At 38.6% G+C, this 11,198-nt stretch overlaps 1 protein-coding gene across 1 annotated transcript in view; it reads left to right on the top strand.

The window, feature by feature from the left end:
- The first annotated feature begins 2,485 nt into the window (after window positions 1-2,485).
- ptprb (protein tyrosine phosphatase receptor type b) overlaps window positions 2,486-11,198 on the top strand; it is a 78,916-nt gene continuing 70,203 nt past the window's right edge. The window contains exons 1-2 of the mRNA XM_052118159.1: window positions 2,486-2,917; window positions 4,647-4,935. Coding sequence (XP_051974119.1) covers window positions 2,864-2,917; window positions 4,647-4,935 — 343 coding nt within the window. The 5' untranslated portion in view covers window positions 2,486-2,863. The remainder of the gene's footprint in view (window positions 2,918-4,646; window positions 4,936-11,198) is intronic.

The raw sequence follows: 11,198 nt of genomic DNA, 5'->3' as shown, positions 1-11,198 counted from the left end.
TAGGTTTAGAACATGGTGTTATCTGTTCTGACATACAGTGTTAAAGCATTGGTAAATTTGGCAATAAAAATCCATTGTTTTGGTCTTGTTTGAGCTTGTGTGTAAAAGAAGTTCAAGCATTTTAAATTTGTGTTAATTGTATGCATTTTGTGTTAAAGCAACAAGAAATGTGTTAATAGTATAGCTTACACAGACAGATGTAGTGCTAACTGTGTTAAGAGTTTTGGAAAATTGTTAAAAGTATTGAAAAATCTGTCATAGCAATCGTAAAAAACTGTAAGTACATCAGGGTTAAAAACAACAAGGAAGGTGTGAGCTCTTGTTCTAACATGTTATATTGTTTTTAATATTCTGAAAATATTATGATAAATGTAAACTGCAAATTTAAACTGTTACATTACTTCGATTTTACTGTTAGCGTTCATTTCTGCACAATGAACAATGAGTTGGCAAGTTGTAATTCTCACTTTTATTCTCCACAATTTAAATGAAAACATATTTAATCCATTTATTGTCCACCTGACATTTGCTTATATAAAGTTCTGAACTGGTGTCGGTGTTGCACTTAATTATTATTTGACAGGTAGGATGGTCATTTTTTAAGTCATGGAAGGAAGGATTCTTCTTATTTTTATATTATTATATGGATTGTGGGCTAAGCCCCGGATGATACTGAAATCTAGCAATGCCTTCAGCTTTCTTAATGTTAGTATAACGTGTTAGGTTACGTTTGTTACGTTATAGGGATGTTCCATTATTGTTTTATTTACAACATTTGTTTCAAACCTTTAAATAGTGTTAGGCAAAGTTGTTGGGACGTTCCCTGTTAGGCGGGTAGATATTCAAGAAGACATGTCACGGTACTTCATGACTGGCTTCATTCATGTCTGTTGACCTAAACAGATGGAATGATGAAGCACAACAAGATCGAGATCAAAGTGTCTATAGGCTGGCACTGGGTGATAATCTACAAGCCTGTGAACACAAACAGACTCATAACGAATCTACTGTAATGTTGTACACAGTGCACAGCAACGTCCATCACTGGCACCGACTGATGTATCTCTGAATCAAAATATACCTTTTCCTGGCAGACTATGATCAGGGCAGTCTTACCCAGCACATAACCACCATAATTGACATCAAGAACAACACTCATACCCTTCTCATGTTGTACCTTTGTATGTTTCCACGATCCTACCAGATGTCAAACTATTGAACTTCACAACTCCCTGACTGGCGGCATTATACTTTAAACTCAGTAGCCAGACCTACATGAAGTATTGGAGATTACAGCAAATATAATTTTTGCTTACTCATTTAATTGAATTGCAAAAGAAAAAAGTCCACTATTACGTTATCATGTTCTCCAAGGCTACCCCAGCATCCCCCTAGATTCGCCCCTGCCCTGATAGCGTACATCACGTACATCACCCAGACATCTATTTGATATGTGCGTTTACATCTGGAAGACGGAATTTTTACGTTGTTTGGTCATCTGCATTGCGTTTATTAGATGAATATCAATAAGTATGTCTCAAATGTAAATACGACATTCAGCAGATGTCTTTGAGACATTCATGAATTAGAATGTTTGTAAATCTGATCTTTTTAAAATGTTTAGCAGATGTTAATTAGATTGATTCTTTCTAGATGAAAAGATCTAAAATGGACATCTCGGAGAGGTACGCGTGCTATCTGGGGGATGTCCAGCAACCATCCAAACATGAAAAAATACATGATTTTACAGACTTGAATGTCTTTCCTGACTGGTGTAAGCAGTGTGCATAAAGAATGAGGAACTTGCAGCAGGTGAGTATTATCAGAACCAGAAGCCTTTCGTTATTTAATTATCCCATTAGCACAAAAGAAACACAATGCTTTGTTTACCGGGACTTTGTCCACAACCTGGTGGCAGGGGCGTATTTGATGACATAATTGAACACAAACTATTACTGTTCTTACTATGCTTGCAGGTTCAGTTGATCTTTTCAACCGTCTATGTGTCACGTGGGTGGATATTGTGACATGCGTAACAAATTCAAATTTAAATACGAAGACATAAGTGTATTTCATTGATTTATAATGCATTTATAAATGACTCATTGGTCATGAATCAACCCCTTTATAAACCCTTAACAAAGGGAACATAATGTAAGGTGTTACCATCATAGATGTCTGCTACTGCCACATTGCTCCAATGTTACCTGTTTCTATCACATTTTCACCCTTGCTGTTAGAGATTGTTTTACACTCCATCTGAAAAACCTCTCTTTGAAAAGTGGGAATCACTTTCAGTAAAGTCACTGTCATATTGCATTCAATGCTTAAAGTCAGTGACAAGTAGATCATTTCTCTTTTCAACATGTCGTTCTGCAGGAACACTGAGGATACAGGAAGGAAATGGGGCTGGGCTGTATGAGTATTCATGGAGAACATAGTCATTGAAATCTATTGTTCTAGAGAAAGTTCATATTCACTGGCATTTATGACCTAAAAAGGTTCAAGAAGAGCAAGTGTGTTGAAGAAAATAAATTTACCATCCACCTTATGTGGGAGTCTAGTGTAGTTAAGATGTTTTAAGGAAAAGACTGTAATTAAACAGTACATTGCGTCTCAACTGGACTCCTGAAAACAATGCTTCTGGTGTTTTGATTGAGGATATCCTTTCAAGACGGGACTGTTTTCCTTCACAAGTTCCTGATTGTTGCTGCTAATGAGTGAAAGTGAGCGGTTCCCACAGAAGTCCTCTCCTACACACTAGATTTTGTTGAAACCACTCTCTGGATCGCATGCTAAGGAATAATGTGTGTTTTTTGAAGAGGATTTCTGCCTATTAAACCCAAAAAGCTAATGACCAACAATGCTGAAAACCAATGCCATTCCTGTAGCTGTTTGGGTAGCATGTGGAATATTGGTAAGTTTTAATTAACATATTTAATTTTGAAAAACTGATTTTTTTTACTAACGTTAAGGAAACGTTTATATGGGTTAACAAACAGTGACCCCAAAAAGTATTTGTATACAAAATACAAAATGTCTTAAAGTCATTACATTAAATTAAAAAATATCAAACAAATGCTGCAAGCGCTTTTCTCAAAACTAACTTCTGGGCAATTGTTGCTCAATGACTTTTAATCAGCGGTTGTTTTGTTGATTTTCTTTGGGATGTATGAAGTCAGTTCCCCTCAAGTTCAAACTTGTGTATTCAGGGGTTTTCAAACTGGGGTCCAGGGACCCCCAGGGGCCCAACAAGGGGGTGCTAGGTGGTCTGCAGAAAATATCATGAAAATAAACTTTAACATGTTTTGAATTTCACATTATGAACGTTTTACTCTGCTTTCTAAAGACTAGTTTTTACATCTAACGTTTGTCTAATATTGATTAGAAAAAAGAAGCGCTGTAAATTTAATGCAAATTAAAACAATAATACAGATAATATTTTGATCATTTATATTGACCTGATGTATAAAAATAAAAAAACATGTTGTCTTTATAATATCACATGTAGAATTTTCCTTACACACAATAAATGGGGTCTTTAAATGTAAATATACATAGCAGCCTTTTTATTTTAGGAAGGGGGTCCCTTGCAAAAGGATCATCATATTTGGGGGTCCTTTTCAAATACGTTTGGAAACCACAGTCCTAGCAAAGTAACCACAGGGGGAGTTCACTAGCCAGCTATTTAAATAGTCCGTTCCATTAATATTTGACAAACTAATTTTTCAAAAACTTGTATCTTAATTTGAACAATGTATATATTTATTTTATATATTTGAAACTTATTTTTGTAAAAATGTTTGTTTGAAAATGGAGTTATCTTTAAAGTAAACACAAATGATTTGGTAATTTCTTACATAATGCAAAAGACATTCATTTTGTGTGTTTTAAGTGTACAAATCATTTTGGAAATGTCATTTTTTATAATATTATTTATTTCAACATCAAGATTTTAGCTTAAAATGATTAAGGGAATGTATATTTTTCAGTTGCTCTTATTGGTTACCAATAATAATTCAAATCATTTATTTATTTATTTTACAAATTTTAATACAAATTTTGCCTTCCCTAGTCACACATGCTAAATAGTGAGACATTCTTTAGTAGGTTTCTTGTACTTTTAAATGTTTGTTTGAGTACTGCATTAAAATGAGGTCCCAAAAGCTGCATGCATAATAATCATACAAGAATTAGCAAAAAGTCCTCGCTGTGGGGAGAAAAAAAAATTATACAAAACATCACTGAAATAGTTTTTCTAATGGTCATAATAGGAATGGTGTTGGTATAATGGAAAATATCCATAAAAATAAATCTTTACTGGTAATGTGTAAGCTTCTACTGGTGGCATGTTATGTGTAGAGGATACCATTTGGAACAATACATATCTGTGTTGGAAACCAAAACAAACCATTAAATCTTAATGAAGTATTGCCCTAAACACTACTCTCATAATGGTATTTGTAGTGGAAACAATTCAAATCTATTCTAATGGTTATGTTGTTGTTTTCAGCAGGGATAGTTTTAGATAGAGCATAGCATGTCAGACTACAATACATATCAACTACCCATGAACAATTATTTGCCCAAATGTGGCTAAAATTGTGTTTTGCCAGCTCAGTGAAAATTGCTTTTATCTTTTTCAGAGTACCACGGTGGTGCATACACAGCAATGTAGCATCAAAATTGTGAAGGCCATTTCTACAACAGAATCTATATTAATCACACTGAAAACTGAAGATGTGAAATGTCAATACACAGTGTCTATTAGGGGAAGACACATTGACTCAACAGACTGTCATCAAGACCAGGACAATTCCTCACATTTTGAATGTAAAGTGGAGAATTTAGATCCCGGAACGGGATACCATCTGGACATAATATCAATGATGCATGGAAAGCTACAGATGCAAGAGACTGTGTCACTGCCAACTAGTAAGATATTCTTTTTCAACCTATATTGTATTTACTGTACTATTTGCAGTATCATCAAATGTATAATTCCAAAATGACTTGTGTCCTTTGAGACGTGTTGTATGGGTGGCAAACAAGATGTCGTTTAGAATTGTATCTCAGCAGTTTCCTGGTGAAATGAACACTAGAGGCGTTACCACAACAATTACTTTTATTCATTTAACCACGAGTAAAACGGCAGATTATCAGTTTATACACACTTCCCAGATGGCACACGTACATCTCTCTTTTAGATCTTTTCATCTGGAAAGCATCAAAATCTAATTAAACTTCTGCTAAACATCTTTAAAAAAAATCTGATTTACAAACTTTTTATATCATAAACAGCTCAAAGACATCTGCTATATGTCTTATGTACATCCGAGACATACTTATTGACAAACGTCTCAAAGACTTATTGCAGATGAGCAAACAACGTAAAAAATACGTCTTCCAGATGTAAACACACAGATCAAATAGACGTCTCGATGATCTACATGTGCTATCAGGGTTCCTCACACAGTGCTATCAAATGACTAGTAATGTCATAATATATAGGTACATTGATCGGCACGTTATTTTCTCGATACATTTTTGAGAAAATAAATAAATTAACATTAGCCAACATTTAAATTAGAAGCCTAATATTTTCCTTTCTAATTCTAGTTGTGAATCTAGTCACCATATAAATTAAGTTACAAAGTTTTTTTTTTTTACTCTTTCAAGAATGAACAAAGTGAAGGTGATGAGTTTATTATGCTACTTCTCTGTATGTAGCCTTGAATAGATTTCATGCAGCGTCAAGCATTTACCCATGTTCCCCTTCTGTCACTCACTCGAAGTTGTGTCGAATGAAGTGACACAAGGGGTCTTCTTGGGATGCCAAACGTACCTCTGAACTTGAGAAAAGGCCATTGTCAAATTGGCAGACAGACCACTGGTCCACTCACCTCTGTTGGCAAGAAGTACTGCTGTTGGATCTATGGCACATTTCCAGCATGCTGTGCAGTCCACGCCCATGGGCGCTTCGACAGCGCTTTCATTGCCTGAAATAATTTATTTCCTCTAAAAGAGTTTGAGTTCCCACTCATAAAAGAGCAATAAACAGCAGGCATTGAATGTCCTTTTCAGGAGGTGTCTTTTTAAAGATGTATTGCCGCCTCTGTGTAGTTCCTGGATGCGGTTTATTTCTCTCCACTTCTGACGGTCATAAAAGCTGCCTTGCGTTCCTGGGCTGCGATCACACACAGGCAGCGTTTTATGAATCAGTGCGAGAACATAGCCATGGCAACATTATGGTCGCGGCTTTATTTATTTATATTTATTTTCTCACGAGAGAAAGCCACTTCAGCCATCCCCGTGTCGTTCCTTCTTCCCACGGGATTGAGGACGACTCGGCTGGTGATGAAGGCGATTTGGGGATAATGATGGGCTCGGTTTCGCCGGATAAATACCCATGAACCATCTGCCCCCCGGAGCACTTGCTTGCTTCCGTCCGAGCTTGGGATGAGTGCGGCTCGCCTTGCAGCCAGCCATCATTCTCCCTTGAGCTCCCGGAATTGGATGACGACATCGCCGCTGCATCAGAGAGCATCACAGCGGCGTCTGATGCTGATGACTCATCTGGGCTGCCACCTTCGGGTCTGATGGCCCAGTTTGAGGCTGACCCGCAGATGTCCGCTATGCTTTCCCGGGCCGCTGTGAGCGCGAGGCTGGACTGGAAACCTCCGCCCCCCCCTCACGGCTACTCGATCGGTTCCTCGGATCAGGCTGCCGCTCATAACCCGGTTCCTTTCTTCTCGGAAGTGTATGACGAGCTGACGTTTTCATGGAGGGCACCTTTTACTGCCCGAAACCAACCCCTCCACTTGCCTGCTCTCACTACCCTGGATGGAGGGGCGGCCCACGGATAAACGGAGGTCCCCCAGATGGACAGAGCAGTTGCAATCTACTTGTGTCCCGAGAGCCTGTAGAATGATGTCATCACTGACCTTGAAAGCCTACAGCGCCAACGGACAGGCCGCCTCCACCCTGCATGCCCTGCAAGTCCACTAAGCCAAGGCACTCAAAGATCTGCACCTGGGTAGTACCGACCCCGACGTGCTGCAGGAACTGCGATCTGCCACTGACCTCGCTCTCAGATCCACGAAGTTCACAGTGCAGGCACTCAGTTGGGCGATGGCCACCCTCGTGGTCCAGGAGCATCACCTCTGGCTGAACATGGTCGAGATGCGCGATGTTGACAAGGCACGCTATCTCAACGCCCCCGTCTCCCAGATTGGCCTTTTCAGCAACACCGCCGACGACTTCGCCCAGCAGTTTTCGGCGGTGAAGAAGCAGACAGAGTGATATCCCACATCTTGCCGCAGCGCCGCCAAACCAGCACGCCCCGCCTGCTCGCCGAGGGCGTCCCCCTGTGTCTAAACAACAGGTAGCTCCGCCTTAACCCAGGCCCATCTCTCAGCCCCAGCTGCCGGGTGCACGGAGCAAGCTAAGTTCTTTCAGTCTTTTCTCAGCACCCAAGCCTCGGGACGCTCTTCTGCTCCCCCCGCCACGAAGCCCCACCCAGTACGTTAAAAGCAATTGTCCTGTTAGTGCCCCACATGCGGAGTTTTGACGCACGGCTTTCACTCCCCAACCCATCGCGGTGGTTGATGCATAATGAGACCGCTTCAGCACTGGCTACAGACTTGAGTCCCGAGATGGGCATGGTGCCACGGCACATACAGTGTGACAATCACCCCCTCCTGCTGTCAGACTTTCAAACCATAGTATCCACAAAATTAACAATTTTTACTATAGTTGTGGTTGCTATGATATTAATACAGTAATATCATGATTATTTTTCATAAGGGTGAAACAATTAGGGCCAACATGTTAAATACTTAATATATACTGATAAACTAGAAAACACCCTATTTTATCTAAATGAATTTAAATACAGTGATAAACATCACCAATAGACTAAATATTTCGCTTAAAAAAAAGAAGGCAAAGTCCCTTTTAGGCTCTTGGGGCTCAAGTGAATGATTTATGTGAACAAATTAATTTACAACCATCTGAAAGAAGCAACTCACTAAAATTAATAAAAAATGAGTTCTCAATGCTAAATATAAAAAAATTGTTTATTTAAACTAGTTGTTTTATATAGAGTTTTGCTACAGTGCTACTTGTTGGAAAATGTAGCTCCTTACTGGAAAAGCTTCACTATTGTGAAAATATCTGAGATAGTCATACTATGAAAAATTTAGTGAAGCTAGTAGCATCACTACTTTTAATTAACAACTACCCAATACTTGTTTTCTTTAAATAACCATCAACATTTACAAGCTTGTTTGTGCACGATTAAATTGTGCAGTAGCTCAACTGATAGAGCATTGCACTTGTGGTGTAAAGGATTAGAACTAAGTGTTCAGGCCAGTTTTTGCCTGATGGACAATAAAATAGACTTGAACCACAACTAGGGACCAGAATGTTATAAAGACTTGGATAGACTCTTTTGACTTTGGCTATTACTTAAGCATGTGGAACACCTCATTGCAACCGGCAACATTCTCCCAGAACAATAGCAACTGCATAGAATCAACCTGACAACCTAACACTCCAGAATTGTGGTGGAGACATTTGTATGGGCAAGAATCACTCATATTTTCTTCAGAAAATGTAAATATTTTTGCTTTTGTAATTTGAAGGCTGAAGCACATGTGTTTAAACTGTGATTGTGAATAGTGGTAAGACAATTCATTAATTGTGTTTTCTCATCCTTCCAAAAAATCTTCTGGCAAACTAGCTGCATTTGCCAATCATAATTTTCACATGCAAATGAGCTTGTACGTCAACGCAAATGTTTGCGAGAAGTTTGCAGCTCTTAGCCGGTAGTGGTGAACTTGCAGAAAATCTTTGACAACAATAGATAATTTGCCACAGAGCTCATTTGCATGTGAAAATAATCAGTGGTGAGTTTGTGGAAAATTTGCCATGAACTCTAGATTTTTGTGAGGGCAATTTGCAAAAGACAGTTAATGAACATCTTAAAGATCCAGTGCATGATTTTTGCACCATTAGCACCAACAAATATAATTGCAAAAATAAGACTTTTCAAAGCTCCCCCGTCTGCCAAAAACTCTCTTTACAAAAATTGAGAGTTCATAGCAAATTTGCCGCAAACTTGCCACAATTCGCCACTGATCATTTTCACCTGCAAATGAGCTTTGCGGCAAACATGCAACAAATTGTCCATTGTTCCCAAAGATTTGCTGGAGGTTCACCATAACTGATGAGGATCTGCAAACATTTGCAGTAAATCAAAAGCTCATTTGCATGTGAAAATAATTTGCGGCAAGTTTAGATTTGGGAAGGGATTGGACACCAAAAAGATAGTTACATCGCTTAATAAGCAGACAATAATCACATTTACATACATGTTCTTACACAGATTATGCTGAATAAACTGACAACCCTTAATTCGCTGCAAATGTTTCCCAGAAGGCAAACCTTTGGCAACAATGGAGAATTTGCAGTAAGTTTGCCGCAAAGCTCATTTGCATGTGAAAATTATCAGTGCCTAATTTGCGGCCAGTGTGCTGCAAATTTGCCATGAGCTCTCGATTTTCGTAAGGGAACATATGTAGTCATGTACATTTATTAAATGGCATTCCTTTATCATTGTAAGGTCATAAACGCATGAGAATAAATTGATCAACACGGAAGATATCTGGCCTTTACACTGATTCCACGTTGCACGTAAACACCTTAACCGTCGTTCTTACCGGCTTATGCAATGTTCGCAAGTGTTGTGTGTATGCCACTTCGATTTATTCTCATCTCATGTAAATGTGGATTTCTTGCATTGTCAGATTTTTTTTAGTATGTTATCATAAATCTTTTTCAGCAGAGTTATCAGCATTTTGGTGAGCATGTAAACAGCCTCATACGTATGTCCATCCATCCATCCATCCATCTTCAACCGCTTATCCGAAGTCGGGTCATGGGGGCAGCTGCTCCAGCAGGGGGCCCCAAACTTCCCTATACCGAGCCACTTCCCTCAGACCCCGAGGCGTTCCCAGGACAGTGTGGAGATGTAATCTCTCCACCTAATCCTGGGTCATACGTATGTACCAAATGTAAATGCCTTAAACGGCTTTCCTTTATCAGTGTAAGGTCATAAATGGATTAAATGATTGGCACACATACTTTTTAGTCAATTACCTCAATGTCGTCTTGCATGTTAACACCTTAACTGACATTTTTAGCAACTTATGCAATGTGCGCAAGTGTTTTACACATGGCTGTTTACATTTTGACATCAAAAGCAGAGAAAAAACTGATAATTTCAAATGTAAAAACTGTAGATTATTTAAATCTAGGCTTGTATGTGCTATTCAAGTCCAAGTTCTTGTGTGAATATGAGGAAAGCTTGATCTGTGTTGTTAATGCGGTGTGTGTATGTATATGTCTGGGCTCGACTCCAGCTTGACTGCAGGTCAGTTCTTCCAGCCCACTCCCTTCCTGCTCATTGTTCTTTTGTTCTAATGTATACAAAGACTTGTTAGCGCTCATTAGAGGGTCAGTCTGATTACAGTGATAACAGTTATATAATATAAAATATTTGTACACTGAAGTCACAGTTCAAAATGTCTGAATCGTATTAGGTAACAATATTTGAAAGCCAAACATTGAATTATTCATTAAAATTAAACATAAAATGTATGTAGGCAAACTTGAACATACATTTACATTTATGCATTTAGCAGACGCTTTTATCCAAAGCGACTTACAGTGCACTTATTACAGGGACAATCCCCCGGAGCAACCTGGAGTTAAGTGTCTTACTCAAGGTCACAATGGTAGTGGCGTTGAGGATCGAACCAGTGACCTTCTGCTTACCAGCTCAGCACTTTAGCCCACTACGCCACCACCACTCCTCATTTAAAAATATATTTTAAAAAAATCTGATTTAAAATAATATTTTGTGATTTATTAATCTTACTTGAGTTACAAATATAAAAATATAAGGCTTACTGACAGACAGAAGCTCTTGATTTCTGTATTCACCTGAACAACATTCTTTAGAAGAGGTTGCCTGAATGTGACCTTCAACCTCAAAAGTTTCTTGACCTGTTATCTCACAATTCCATATGGAGAACATATTTTGTTTTTCATAAAACAGCAAAGGGCAATGTGATTGTGTTTGCCAATACAGTTTTTTAGACATTCTGCCATCCACACCTTTCCTTTTCTCATGG

The sequence above is a fragment of the Xyrauchen texanus genome, chromosome 45 (assembly GCF_025860055.1).
Source record: "Xyrauchen texanus isolate HMW12.3.18 chromosome 45, RBS_HiC_50CHRs, whole genome shotgun sequence".
Classification (NCBI taxonomy): Eukaryota; Metazoa; Chordata; class Actinopteri; order Cypriniformes; family Catostomidae; genus Xyrauchen; species Xyrauchen texanus.
This window is presented reverse-complemented; position numbering and strand designations above follow the sequence as displayed.